Source organism: Eublepharis macularius, chromosome 4 (assembly GCF_028583425.1).
Source record: "Eublepharis macularius isolate TG4126 chromosome 4, MPM_Emac_v1.0, whole genome shotgun sequence".
Lineage (NCBI taxonomy): Eukaryota > Metazoa > Chordata > Lepidosauria > Squamata > Eublepharidae > Eublepharis > Eublepharis macularius.
In genome coordinates, this window is record NC_072793.1 from 48184474 (window position 1) to 48197918 (window position 13445).

At 39.9% G+C, this 13445-nt stretch overlaps 1 protein-coding gene across 3 annotated transcripts in view; it reads right to left on the reverse strand.

Moving 5' to 3' along the window:
* The window catches only part of EVI5L (ecotropic viral integration site 5 like), a 64880-nt gene that overhangs the window by 34187 nt on the left and 17248 nt on the right, over positions 1–13445 (reverse strand). For all 3 annotated transcript variants that reach the window (XM_054976069.1, XM_054976068.1, XM_054976066.1), the window contains exons 3-9: positions 12167–12356; positions 11472–11696; positions 8829–8903; positions 7389–7514; positions 6962–7105; positions 5142–5231; positions 2972–3069 (exon numbers count right to left, since the gene is read on the reverse strand). In XM_054976069.1, coding sequence (XP_054832044.1) covers positions 2972–3069; positions 5142–5231; positions 6962–7105; positions 7389–7514; positions 8829–8903; positions 11472–11696; positions 12167–12356 — 948 coding nt within the window. The remainder of the gene's footprint in view (positions 1–2971; positions 3070–5141; positions 5232–6961; positions 7106–7388; positions 7515–8828; positions 8904–11471; positions 11697–12166; positions 12357–13445) is intronic.

Consider the following 13445-nt stretch of genomic DNA (forward strand, 5'->3'; position numbering starts at 1 on the left):
ACCAAGAGAGAGATCTTGGAGTCATGATAGATAACTCACTAAAAACGTCAGCACAGTGTGCGACTGCCATAAAAAAGCTAATGCTATGCTAGGGGTTATTAGGAAAGGGATTGAAAACAAATCAGCCGGTATCATAATGCCTCTGTATAAATCGATGGTGAGGCCTCATTTGGAGTACTGTGTACAGTTCTGGTCGCCACACCTTAAAAAAGATATCATAGCACTGGAAAAAGTACAGAGAAGGGCAACTAAAATGATTAAAGGGTTGGAACACTTTCCCTATGAGGAAAGATTGAGGCGCTTGGGGCTCTTTAGCCTGGAGAAAAGACGACTGAGGGGAGACATGATAGAGGTTTACAAGATAATGCACGGGTTAGAGAAGGTAGAGAAAGATGTGTTTTTCTCCCTTTCTCACAATACAAGAACTCGTGGGCACTCTATGAAATTATTGAGCAGTCGGGTTAGAACAGATAGAAGAAAATACTACTTTACACAAAGGGTGATAAACACATGGAATTCGTTGCCACAGGAGGTGGTGGCAGCTACAAGCATTGCCAGCTTCAAGAGGGGACTGGACAAATATATGGAGCAGAGGTCCATCAGTGGCTATTAGCCACAGGAGATAGATGGTATTCTCTTTGTGGGGAGGTGGTGCTCTGTTGTCTTGGTGCTGGAAGGAAGGCAGTGGGAGGGCTTCTGGTGTCCTGGCCTCACTGACAGTCCTTTAGATGGCACTGGATTTCTAGCCACTGTGTGTGACAGAATGTTGGACTGGATGGGCCACTGGCCTGATCCAACATGGCTTTGCTTATGTTCTTATCTGGCTGCTGTGCAAGTCTGGCACTTTATTTCTGGAAGAGGGGGTTATTTTTACCCTTTGCTATCACATCTGGAAGGAGAAAGTGCCAGGAAGACGTTCAGGTCTACGAAAAGTGAAAAATCTAGCCTCCAGTAGTCTGTGGTTTAAGTGCGGTATTTTTGGATGGGTAATATAAACTGTCCTCAGAGCTGTACATGGTAGCAAGGAAGGGTTAAAAATCTTTTAATTAAATCAATGTGCAACATACTCCAAGGTTAGCGTTGTTATCCTCATGACAAGCAACTTCGGTTGCTGTAACACCATGCTTGGAGGTTGTAGCCTGGCACACAGCGTTACCTCTCAGAGGGGTTACCATAGATGAGGGAAAGGGTTCACCTCAGCACCTTTTAACCTCTCCTTGCAGCCTGGGATGATAAACCTATCTCCCAAAAACAATGTTTTAACTTAACCCCCCCAGTTTGTACAAGAAGGATCCCAACTTTCTCAGGCTCTCTATATAATATTTAGACTGCATCAGATTGCAGATCTGAATAGCAACAAGCAAATCCCAGATTCTAAGTCCTTCCTCTCAGACTACTCTTCACAAAGAAGTGGGGAGAAAAACAGAAATTTATTAAGGGCTAAAATAAAATAAGAGTCAGGACAAAGTTACATACATAAATTTCATAGGACTTGGAGGAACTTAGGCACTGAACTTAATACAAATCAAGGTGGGAAAGTCACAAGAAAAACAGTCACAATAAAATGTAATTCCCAATGCATCCATTAAGATTTGTTACCTCCCTCTTCTTCCTCAAAGAGGATAGAAACCCCAAACCAACCCTGCTGCCTCTAAGCAATCTTCCAGAAACTGAACAAAAACACACTCCCCCATTATGACCAGTACTCTCTGGCCACAGAATCTTCACCAGGTAGCGTTTTCTTTCTTTTAAGCTACATAGAGGACTTTTGGGGCTAATTTCTCAGATGTTTTGAAGTTACAACAATATCCTCAGACACACTCAAGGGCAATTGTTTTCTTACTATCCTACTTCAAGTCAGGAATGTTTAATATAATCTTGAACACAACCTAATTTTCCTCTAAAGATTTTGGGCCATCTTCCTAAATTTCAAACATGATGATCAAATACATCCATAAAATTGGCTGCACAGAAGTTTCTTAGCAGCTGAGAAAACAGTTTCATTGGAAACAAATACTCTTAAGCATTTATTACCTGTAAGAATTGGGGACATTAGCTGTGAGGACACTACTTATAGAAGCAAGGCGAGTTAAGACTTAGTAATCTTATTTCATTCTTTTTTTGAATGCTGGTAACTAATATTAGTCAGGGATTTTCTTTTTTTCCAAACATTGTTTTCCTCCTAATCACCCACATAGATTGTACAATTGATAATTCTTACACAGAAGTAATAGTTTAGTTTTACTGATTAGCCATATATATGATTTTCTTAAGTTATGATTTAATTATGTATAATTGTAAAAGGATTAAACATTGATGGAGGATGCATAACATAATGACCATGCACAGGACTGTATATTCAGCTGGTCTTGTGACATGGGCAGGGAAGGGATGCTATTAGGAGGTGGTGTTCAGCCTCAGGCTGCTTCCACAAAGATGTTCTGCACCATTCTCAGGTGCATCCATACAACATTGTCCTCCTTTAACCTTGCTTCTATGTCTTCCCCCCACTTTGCTATGATCAATCTCAACTCTGATTTGGTACAATCTTTTGAGAAAAATCACAGTGAAACTACCTTTCTCTACATTATGTGGGTATGAAGGTAGGTATGCATTTATTAAGAGGAAGAATACAGAAAATGATTGCTGTGTTGAATTAACCCCATTTAGTATATGAGATTCACAACTTTTGATTATACTGACTGCAGCTGCGCCTGGAACTGCAGGTATCAGTCATGGTACAGATGTTTCCCTCAAACTATCTGGTAAGAAGACTGCAGCTTCTATCTGCCACCAATTAAAGAAAACCCTTCTGATAAGAGAAGTCCCTCTGATGCAGCTGTTGGAGACTCTTCCAACACAACCCAATCGCTGAAGGAAGCACAAGTAGCTTGCTGATCCTCCCCATCAGTTTTGCCTAACTCAGAAGTCTCCAGCATTAGCCATGAAGGAGGAAAGCTCAAAAACCTACCTCTTCATTTTTTTAGGGTTGTATTTCACCTGGTAGGCCTTTAAGATCAGCTTATCAGGGCAGCTGTCAAACTGATGAGGAATCACTTTCTGAAAATACTGTGAAAAAAGGCAATAGTTACAATTCACGATGAATCTAGGACACAACCCCTACCAGCAAACCCCTTTCTGATGCCCTGCTTTATTGTTCTACTCTTTCCCTCAATCATTCTTAAGTCAACTAGCTTAAAAAGGAAGGGAAAGCATGGAAGCAACTAGTCTTTCTTCAGACCTGCTTCTTCCAATGACCAGCCTTTGGATCTAGCTTTTAGCTACAGTCTATGTTACAGCATTATGATCAGTCATCTTCTGCAAGAGAAGGGGTGGATAAAACAGTACATTCATTACTGCAAGGCAATAAAACTTCTGAACAAGGTGCTTCTCATTCCTGTGAGCTACTTTTCAAGCAGTTGCTACTACACACCTCTTATCTCCTGCCCAATCTACATACAGTCCACACTCTGAGCAATGTTTTGCTCAGAATAGCAAGAAGTATCTGATCTATGCACAAGTGCACCAGTCTGAACATGCTCAGATGGAAAAGCTGTTATGATAAAATTACACTGAAGTTGCTGGGAAATGTCAATGTCTCATAGCCTCCTCTTCGTGAAGTCAACTGATGCCCAACCTCCACCAGCACAGGAATGTTATACTCTCCAGTCACCCATAGGAAAAAAAATGACCTGTTAAACAGACTTTTAAAATACGTAATAATATTTATACAGTAAAATTTATTTTACTAGCTTTTCAATCCTTCAGTATTTTTGCATATATTATCACTGCAATCCTGAAAGTTGGAAGCACGAATGAGTCTTTCAAGTTTCTACTCACTAGGAGTGAAAAGCAGTTACCTCGGCTAAACAGGCAAATAGATAAGCCAGCCCACATCTCTTGCCATTGGCTAACCCCTCAAATCACTCCCAATAACCACCACAGTGCTGCTCTACCTCTGCCTGAGGAAACAGGGGATTCCAATTGCCTTTTCAAGTTTCAAAGCTACTTCTAAAGTTTCATTTGCTCATTTTACTTTGGGAATTACTGTATGAGGGAGAACAGAGGTGTGGAATAACTAGAACGAGAGGCTGACAAGGCTGTCAGGATGTTCTTCTCAGTGGGTTGGCACCTGCTGTCAGTGAAAGGTGCTGATAGCCGCAGACCACAATCCCTTCTTCCGCAGAGAAAGTGGATTCCTGGGACCACAGGACATAGGCAGACTAATAATTACTTAGGGCCGGAGGCTGCAGTGGAGAGGAGAAGGTGAAACTGCCAATCCTCCCTCTTCTGTCACCGCTCTGGGCTTGTAGCCAGTTTTAATTTCATTTACAGCCCAACTACTGATTTCTATTAAAAAGCTTTTTCAAACTCAGTAGCCAGGGGGGGCGTTTCACTGACAGTCAGCTGGATCATACGCATATTCACTTAGAAGTAAGTCCCAATGGTTTAGTGGGGCCTATTCCTAAGTAAATATGCAAGCACTGATTATAGAGATTTTAATTCTTTTACGTTTAAATAACTGTTGTCCTTTTATTAATACAGTTGGTATAAGATCCAATTAGTCTGGAATTTTCTTATTACAGGCAATATTGCAGGGGGATGGAAATTTGCATCTGGCTAGTAGAAAATAAGACGGCTACCAAGTCTCACCATAATTTATGGATGCCTGGTGGACAAGGCAGCCAGACTGCACCCTTAGTATATATGGTATTTACATTCTGTCACATAATGGAGACACAGCCAACTACCTTTCTCAAACCAGAAAAAAAATCAAAGCAGCAATGACTGAGAATGCTTCTTCATACCTCTAATACTCTGTATATGCTAGAAAACTGGGGTCCAGAGTCAAACAAATGAATGGCAGACAGACTTCAAACCTCACCCCATCATCATTTTGGAAATGTGCCTTTGCCTTCAGAGACCAAATATGCCTAAATGAGTTACAGAGGGATCTTAGAAAAACATACTATATTCCAAGACCAAACCTCAACCTGCCTGTATTTTCATTTTCTCTCCCACTCACCTCCACTTCAATGCAGCAGTTTGAAACAGAGAAGTTTGAAGCAGAGATTGAACATGTGTACCTAGTAACATTTAGCAAGTCTACCTCCAGTCACACAGTGCACTGTAGAGCTGACCTGTGACATCCCCTCCATGTCCAGCTGCACAAGTTCAGCCTGATTGAATTGCAGGAGAGCCATCCCAACACGGAAGATTATCTCCAATCCCTGTAAGAAGTCAGCAAAATTTAGATGGACTCCACCCCAAATGGCATTTGATGGATTTTCAGCAGCTGTTAAAGCAGCCATTTCATATGCTAAGGGAGAAAGCAAATGAAGCTAGAGGCCCTCTTACAAAGAGGGAAAGATCATTTGTCTTCTGCACAAAGTCACTTATCCAACTGTGCACACAACCCAGGGAGTGTCTGGTTCACCAGACAGCCTCATCCGACAGGCGGCTTTGGGAATCTACTTAGCTAGCTAGCATATCAGCAGAGTATCACTGACTGCTGGCCGAGCAATTTATGGCACCAGAGTGATCTGCCCTGGAATTTGCCTAACTCGCACAACTTTCGATAGTTATTTCTGCCAAATTCCTATGCACAGTTCTGGTTATTTAATAGCGTACTGGAACTGAGAAGAAATCTGTTTTCAATGAGATTTATTCAAAAATTTTTTTTGCCATCCCCTGTATCTGCAAAAATCAACCTATATCACATAAGGCTACAGAATAGTTTTGTTTTAAGTACCCATTAATTATTCCTCTATCCCAAATCTGCCAGCAGATATGTGGAGACCTGGATTAAAACACACACCCCGTTTTCCTACATCCCACCCCCATTCTACTCCCCTGATTTTTTTCCAGCTTTTGCAATTGGAAATTTGGGGGAGAACCTAAGGAATATACTCTTTTGGGATGAGTTAAACCCTATTATTAATTTAGAATGTGCAGAATAAACACTTATGTAGGACAATCTACACCATTAAGTAATGATAATTCCTGTCTATATAACCCATTTTCAACCATAATACCAGAATTCAGGGGCACCAATGAAATTGTTGGCATATAGGTGCAGGACAGAGAAAATACTTCTTCACTCATCTGTGGAATTCACTGCCAGTGAAGGCAGTGATAGTCATGAGCATAAATCGCCTTAAAAGGGAGTTAGGCAGATTCATAGAAAAGCAGGTCCACCAATGGCTACTAGTCATGGGGACTGAAGGGAGCCTCCATCTACAAAGCAGCAAACCTCTGAATATCAGTGGTGGAAGGCAGCAACAGGGGAGCGCCTCAGCCTCTATGCCATGTTTTTTTTTATGGCTCTGTAGGACAACTCATTGGCCACTGTGTGAAACAGTACGCTGGACTGGATGGATCACCATTCTGATGCAGCAGTTTGAATGAGATCAATTTTGTCCACAATTAATATTTCTATAATAAGTATGATATTCTGTTGATTGGATTGATGTATTCAGTATTATAAACTTCAGCTGTATATTCACATATGCTGCTGTTATGAGGTATCTGCCCAAACATCTATTACAAAATCTGTATTTGTTTTTAACATTTTTTCTTGCCTCCCAGATTGCAAAAATGTGTGCTAAGACAGCGTAAGGTGCAGCAGTTTACACCTCTCTTATGTACTGGCATATACTTTTATTTTCATAAATGCTAAATAGTTAGCATATCAAACTGTACTATATTATAAATGAGGAATCTTATGTTAATGCAGCAAAATAGGTTTAGTCTTGATACAAAAGGATTGCATGTGTTTCCCTATATATTCCACCCTCCCACTCCGCCAAGCTCAGGGACAAAAAAACCTCAGAAATACCAGCTTCTTTCTATGGCTTCAAAATTCCTGAAAGTTTAACTTCTAATACTGGGTCAACTAAAAAGGTATTTCTGCTCTCTGTCATGCTGTGCCCCACTCTAAGACTTAGATCATACACTTTACCTCATACATGAAGATATCGAATACTCGAGTGGCCACAGGTAGTGGAAAGGTGGTAAGGAAGAGAGTGAGAAACCAAGACGAAGCATACATAGATGTTAAGAAGCTTTGAGAGCGGAAATGGATGTTCAGTTCAGGCAGCTGCTCCTGAAAAGGCAGAGGGCACAGTCCTTACAATCACAAGAGATTCTAGTCTCCCTCCAATGTAATGAGAACTCAGAGCCTTGGTCAAGAAGACTTCTAAAGGTAAAATATAAAAACTGGCATCCCTAACTTTTCCCCAAAGCAATATGCTCTTATACTTTAGCCTTCAGCATTTGTAAAAAAACCAAGTGAAATTATGCACAAAGTAAATATCTAAAACAAACAATGCACAGCTTCACATGAAACCCAACACCTGTAGATTTCTTTTTGATCTGGCTTCATTTACCTGAAGCATATACTCAAACTGGTAGATGCAGAGTCCCAGCTCAGCCATGGTGGGTTTGAACAGCTCCCGTAATCTATACTCCTGCATCAGCCGTACAAACACACAGAAAGCCTCTTCCTCCGGCATCTAAAGTTCAGATAAGATAGTTGCATCAGCTTCTCCAAAGCCCACTGAGGGATAAAAGCAAAATTCTCCTTTATCAAAAACCAAGTTCTGAAGATGCTTTAACATTAAGATGTAGCTATGAATTCTACTTCAATAGAGAATGTAATGATCACCACATAACAGAAGTGTGCAAAAAGGTGTCAGCTAATCAAAAGGCTATTATAGGCTATATACACAATACAAATAAGCTTCACCTAGCTTGATATAAGAAACATTACTTTGCAATAGAATAATTATACTGTTTTGCATGTAGATAAGTTTGGGTGTATTACTATGGGGAGTTTTAGTATTTTTTACTGTGGGTTTAAATGCAGGCCTCTGAGGAAAGAAGGGGGGGCTGGATGGGTGAATGGATACGGTGGAAGCAAAAATCTTTTGAGAAGCAGCAATATATAGATCACACAAACAGGGCAAAATGCCACAGGTGCGCTAGCGGTGGGATTCAAACCACAAAGGAAAGGTGTTCTCTAGGTAAAAGCCTGGGCAAAGTAGAGAACACTGTGGGTAGGGAGAAAAAAGGAGTATCGGTTGTGACCAGAACCCTCCTGAGGTAAAAGTTTAAGGCAATGTAAGGAGGAGCTGAATTAAAGATCCAAGGCAGGTTGAGAACAAAAACAGAAACATTGCAATAACAATGATGAGTTTTCCAGCAAGGTTTCTCCCATGTCATTTACTCACTTTATACTGGAATGTACACATTAGTCCAGTTTTAAGTAACCTACTTCTCCTGAAATTATACATTCATTACCATATCCATAAATATCTTCATTCTTTGATGTCCTTAATTCAAAACAGTGATTGATTCTGAACAAACCTCTGAAACGTCCAGCTGATATTTCCTTTACAGTTTAAGGAACTCAATTAAAATAAAATTGTGCACTTAATGCAAACTACATTCTTGTAGCCTGGGCCAAAAAAAAAGTCTGCAGAATTCAATCCTATAATGAGATGAATATTTCAAATTCCCAGCACCAGCATTAAATACCTAAATGTTGGGCATTTTTCTAGTTCTATCTCTAACTTTAAAAATTCAAGAATATGAAAAGCTTTAGTGAAACAGAAGAATACTAACAGAAAGCACTTCTACCACAGCAGTTGTAACCAAAGCAATAAATAAAATCTGCAAAAATTCAACAAAACACTAACAGCAACATTCAAGTAACCAACAGATTTATAATCAGCATCTTACAAAGAATATAACGAGCATAGAATTGGGGCTGGGGGAGAGATAAGCACTTGGGTTCCATCAGACATTTGGCTTCATATTACACAAACCTGCATCAAAAGCAGTCCAACGATGAATGCGCTGCCCTGGCAGTATCCAACCTCACGGTCCACTAGAGAGTAAGCCTGAAAGAGACAGAAATATTAAGCAAAAGGACATCTAGATCAGTACGGTATAGAGCTGACACCTAGGATTATGAGGAGAGGATTATGAGGCACACATGGAACTCAAAAAGATTTGCTCAATCAGCCTGCAGCCAACTCATTACCAAATAAGTATTAAATAAGAAAGGGGCAAATCTAGAAAATGTGCAAGACATAAGTCATGGTTGGCATCTGGTACAGTACCATGTGATGGAAGGTAGGACAGGAATATACAAGCCTGATGGACTTAAGCCCTGTTTATAAGGTGCTGCAGTGAAAACACAGATATGGATGGAATAACATCAAAAGGAAAAGCACAGTAGTGCCTACTTGGTAGAAGGCAGGCCTGACAGGAGAAAGTTACCACGTTCAGGAATTAGATGGCACATGGCAGGTAGTTAAATTGGAACCTGAGAGATTGTGCAAGGCTGAGAATAGACATGCAGTTTGCAAGCAAGCAGTGTTATCTCTACTGCCTACATGAAACCAAGTTATGTGCTCCTGGAAATAAGGAAGAGGAATAAAGCAATTGCAAGGCAGCTTGTAAGTACCAAAGAGCTGCAAAAATTTATAGAAAGTAACCACCCTAAGGTTATGTTGTACCTGAAGCTATGGCAAGTGAAGCTTAACTCTATAATCTATTTTTGTAGAATTGAGAACTTTAAGTCCCATGTATACAGCCCTTAAAGAAGGTGATAGTACCCTGAAATACCTCTGCAGCATCTCAGCTGCAGCAAGAGAAGTTTTCGGTGCTAATACATAGCACTTCTGTTCAGTTGTAAGTAAGACTATACTCAAATAGAAGTTGTTGCATTAACAATATACCTTAATACAATCAAAATTCATCAAGTCATGGTGCAATGCTATGCACAGTTACTCCACTCTAAGACCACTGATTTTAACTGTCGCAGATAGGAGTAACAATGCATACAATCACACTATTAGATGAGAATGGTATGGCCAGTAAAGAAAAGCATTTTTCTTTAAAGAAAGAAGTCCGTCTTCACATATTTAGAACCAAACACACTAAACACAGTCTGTGTGTATATAGTATGTAAAATGGCCTTATTACTTGCAGTGAAGTCAAATGTTATCTCTAGTTCTCAAGGCACAGTTGTACAAATCATAGGATTTCTCAGAAAGAGAAGCCTGAACTCATTTCAAGGTCTCAGGCTAAAGAGAATCCTTTTCTTTCCTTCCTTTTGCAGACCCCATTTAGTTTAGTAATATTAATAATTAGTCATAGTCATTATTAATTGGTAATATCACTAATATTAGTATAGTAACATTAAGTTTCTCTCAAGTCGTAAGTTTCCTTCTAAAGCTACAGGACTGGACTGATAAATATCCTCCAATTCTGATTGTAAAAGGAAGGCGGTAAACAGCACCACTTCTCTTCAGGCTGCTTTGTGACTGAATATCTAAGTAAAGAAAAGCAATGCAATCTAAATACCCTATGCTGTCCCCAGAATTTATAACCTCAGCCATGACAAGAAATTCAAGTCTTAACCATTCAGCACAGCCTCAAGATTCTAAAGAGCTGGTAAGAGAAGCGCACAGAAGCCAGCTTTTGTTTTTCAGGTATTCTAACAATATTACTGATGTAGAAGACAACAAAATCCAGCTCACCCTTAGTGCTAGAATCATCCCATCCAGGAATAAGATGGATGTCCAAGTTTTCAGGAGACAGACAGCAGACTGTTATTTTCTCTAACTGAACAGTACTACTGTAATCACCTCATTGTGTGCAGGTAGCCTTGGAGGACCAACACACAGTGAAATTCCATTGCCACCAGCCTTTCAGCAATAAATGGGGGGAAGCAAAGAAGAGATACAGTGACAGCTGCAGACACCACTGCATGTTGGACCACCTTCAGACAGCCCAGTTCAATGTGGATCCCATCAAAGCAACAGAATAAAAAATCATCATGCAGTGGAAAAGGTCATCTATATGCCTCCTGGAACTCATGCAAGAATTCTTAACATTGAAAGAGTCAAGTGCAGTAGGCAAAGAACAATGAGGCATTATCAGTGACCACTTACTGCTTATGAACGTCAGCAGCTCTCTATGCAGTTCTACATAGTCAATGCATGAGACTGGCAGAAAGAACAACCAGCTACATTGAATAGCTCTGACTGAAAGGATTTGCATTTGTTGCAAGTCTAACTTGTTTTTGTTTCTGTAACTCCCTCTGTTACAATTCATTTCCATTATTTGATCGATAACAGCTTTAAGATGATAAAAAGTATTTATTCAAATAAACTATCCTTCTACTTCTTCACTCACTACATGAAAGCTGACAAGTTATGTGGTTTTAATTACATCTCCAAGTCTATTTCCAAATACAGCACCATTCTAGTTCACTTTGTACACCACCCTGGGTGGTATGAACAACCATAGCAAGACATGGTTCTTATGAATTCTGATCAACTAGAAAGCTGACCAGAAGTTGTGCCACAAGTTAAATTCATGAAAAAGTCCTCGATCCACACATAAAGGTTTAAAATTAAATAATTATCAATGCAAATTTATGAGGGATGCCTACTTGCCTTCATGACGTTAAAGAGAACTTCTTGGCCCAGACTATCCTGTCCCTTGAAGAATTCATGCTCAGGGTATGTCCTGGCAATGTCCCTCCTGATCAGCTTTTCACAAGGAGAGGACATCTTGAGTAGCTCTGAATACTGATTCTTTACAGGCATATCTGTGGCACTGCACAGAAGTTGCCAAACAATGGCTCGGAAGTGGTGGGGGATTCCTTTTCTTATAAGCTCCTGAGAAAAAGCACAGCATGAAAAAATGACATCATGGAACAGTCCTTTTTATACTTTGTACCCCAAGAAAAATACTAATTTTATACCTCTGGCATGAGCTAGAGCATAGGCCAGATATGATACAACCATCCCAAAAAAAGTTCTCACAATCACAGCGTATTAAAGCCAGCGAGCCCCTGAATATTGACTTTTCTGCATACTGAAGCTTTTGATACTTTAACCAGCCAGCTATTGGAATTGGATTTGTTTTATACCCAGTTCCTTGCCTCTGAACACTTGCACCATAGTTTTCTGTGTACTTCTTTCTCCTGCCTTCCACTACTTTCCCCGACAAAAGCACATGTTCTATTACTGCTATTACTGCAATATAGGAATATAGAGCTGGGAAAAGATTACAGGCAAGTTATTCAAGTACATGAGTGGGGGGTGGGAGGAATATACCACCCTCCAAGGATAGCTATGTTCTTCACCTTTAGTAGCTTTTCCTTCTTTTTCCGCCATTCTTCCCATTCATTGACAATTCGCCCCCACAAGATCCAAGTATCTTCCTCAAGATGACTCAAATTGGAAGAGGCAGAAGAACTGGAGACTAAAGATGACCCACTGTTTCTTCGAGAACCATTCATGGAACGCATGGATTTGGAATCTGCCTCAAGAAGCCTGGAAGATTCCAACCAGTTAGTACCTTTCTTATCAACTCTACAAATGGATTAGACTTCAAACCCACCATAGAGATTTCCTTAAACAGAATTATCTCCAAATTAGGCTTCTCAAGTAAGGAGGTAATTTCATATGGGCAGACACGTATACACAGAGCTACTAACTGAAGATGAAACAGAAGTCATTTTGCACTCAAAACTTTGTGAGATGCAAGCACTTCTCATAGCTTCCACCTCTGATGGAGAGGAGGAGCTTTGTCATTATTTACATAAAACATAATAAAGATTCTTGGTCTCATTACAAAAGCCACTAAACAGAACATTCCACCAAAGCACATATTCTTTATTAGATAAACTGTTTAAGGTTCTATGTCAAATAGCAAAAATGTATAAAAGTCTTTAGTTAGGTGAGGAATGATCTTCTGATGTCCTCATGCGCTACTTGGAGTCTCCATTTCTAATTTAACTCCTCTCTTCAGAACTGAGCATTTCTACTACTAGACCAGAAAATTGAGGCAAATTGGATTCTGTTGCTTTTACAAGTTATTTTAGTGTAATTACACTGCTAAGTTATTTTATAGAGCTTAAGTCATCGTTATATAAATAAAAAAAACAAGGAAACTTGTTCACTAACTACAACGTAGTAGAATTCTTCAGATAATGAGTCCTTCTTAACCTTGGACAATCTATTGCTGACTTTTCACCTCACTTCACAGAACACTTATAGCTCAAGTACCTATAATAAAATGGACATGTAAATAAAACTGAGGCAAAAAAATCTATTGCACATGAAAGTGAACATGAAGTACTCTCCTACTTGGAAGTGCCCTGCTGCTGCTGCTCCACCTGCTGACACTCGCCCTTCTATGGGTCTGCTCTAGAGTGTGCGTGTGTGTGTGCGTGTGTTATTGTGATTGAGGAAAACTCAGTGGATCTATGGTTTAGATTGAAGGGGACTAATGGTCGATGCTGTTTTTGTTAAGTGCAAAAATAGCTACCCCAGAGCCTTGTTTCCCTACTCCAACCCCCAAAAAGAATAGTGTGTATTTGCATATTTGCAGTCAATGCATACACAACAGACTGAAACTCA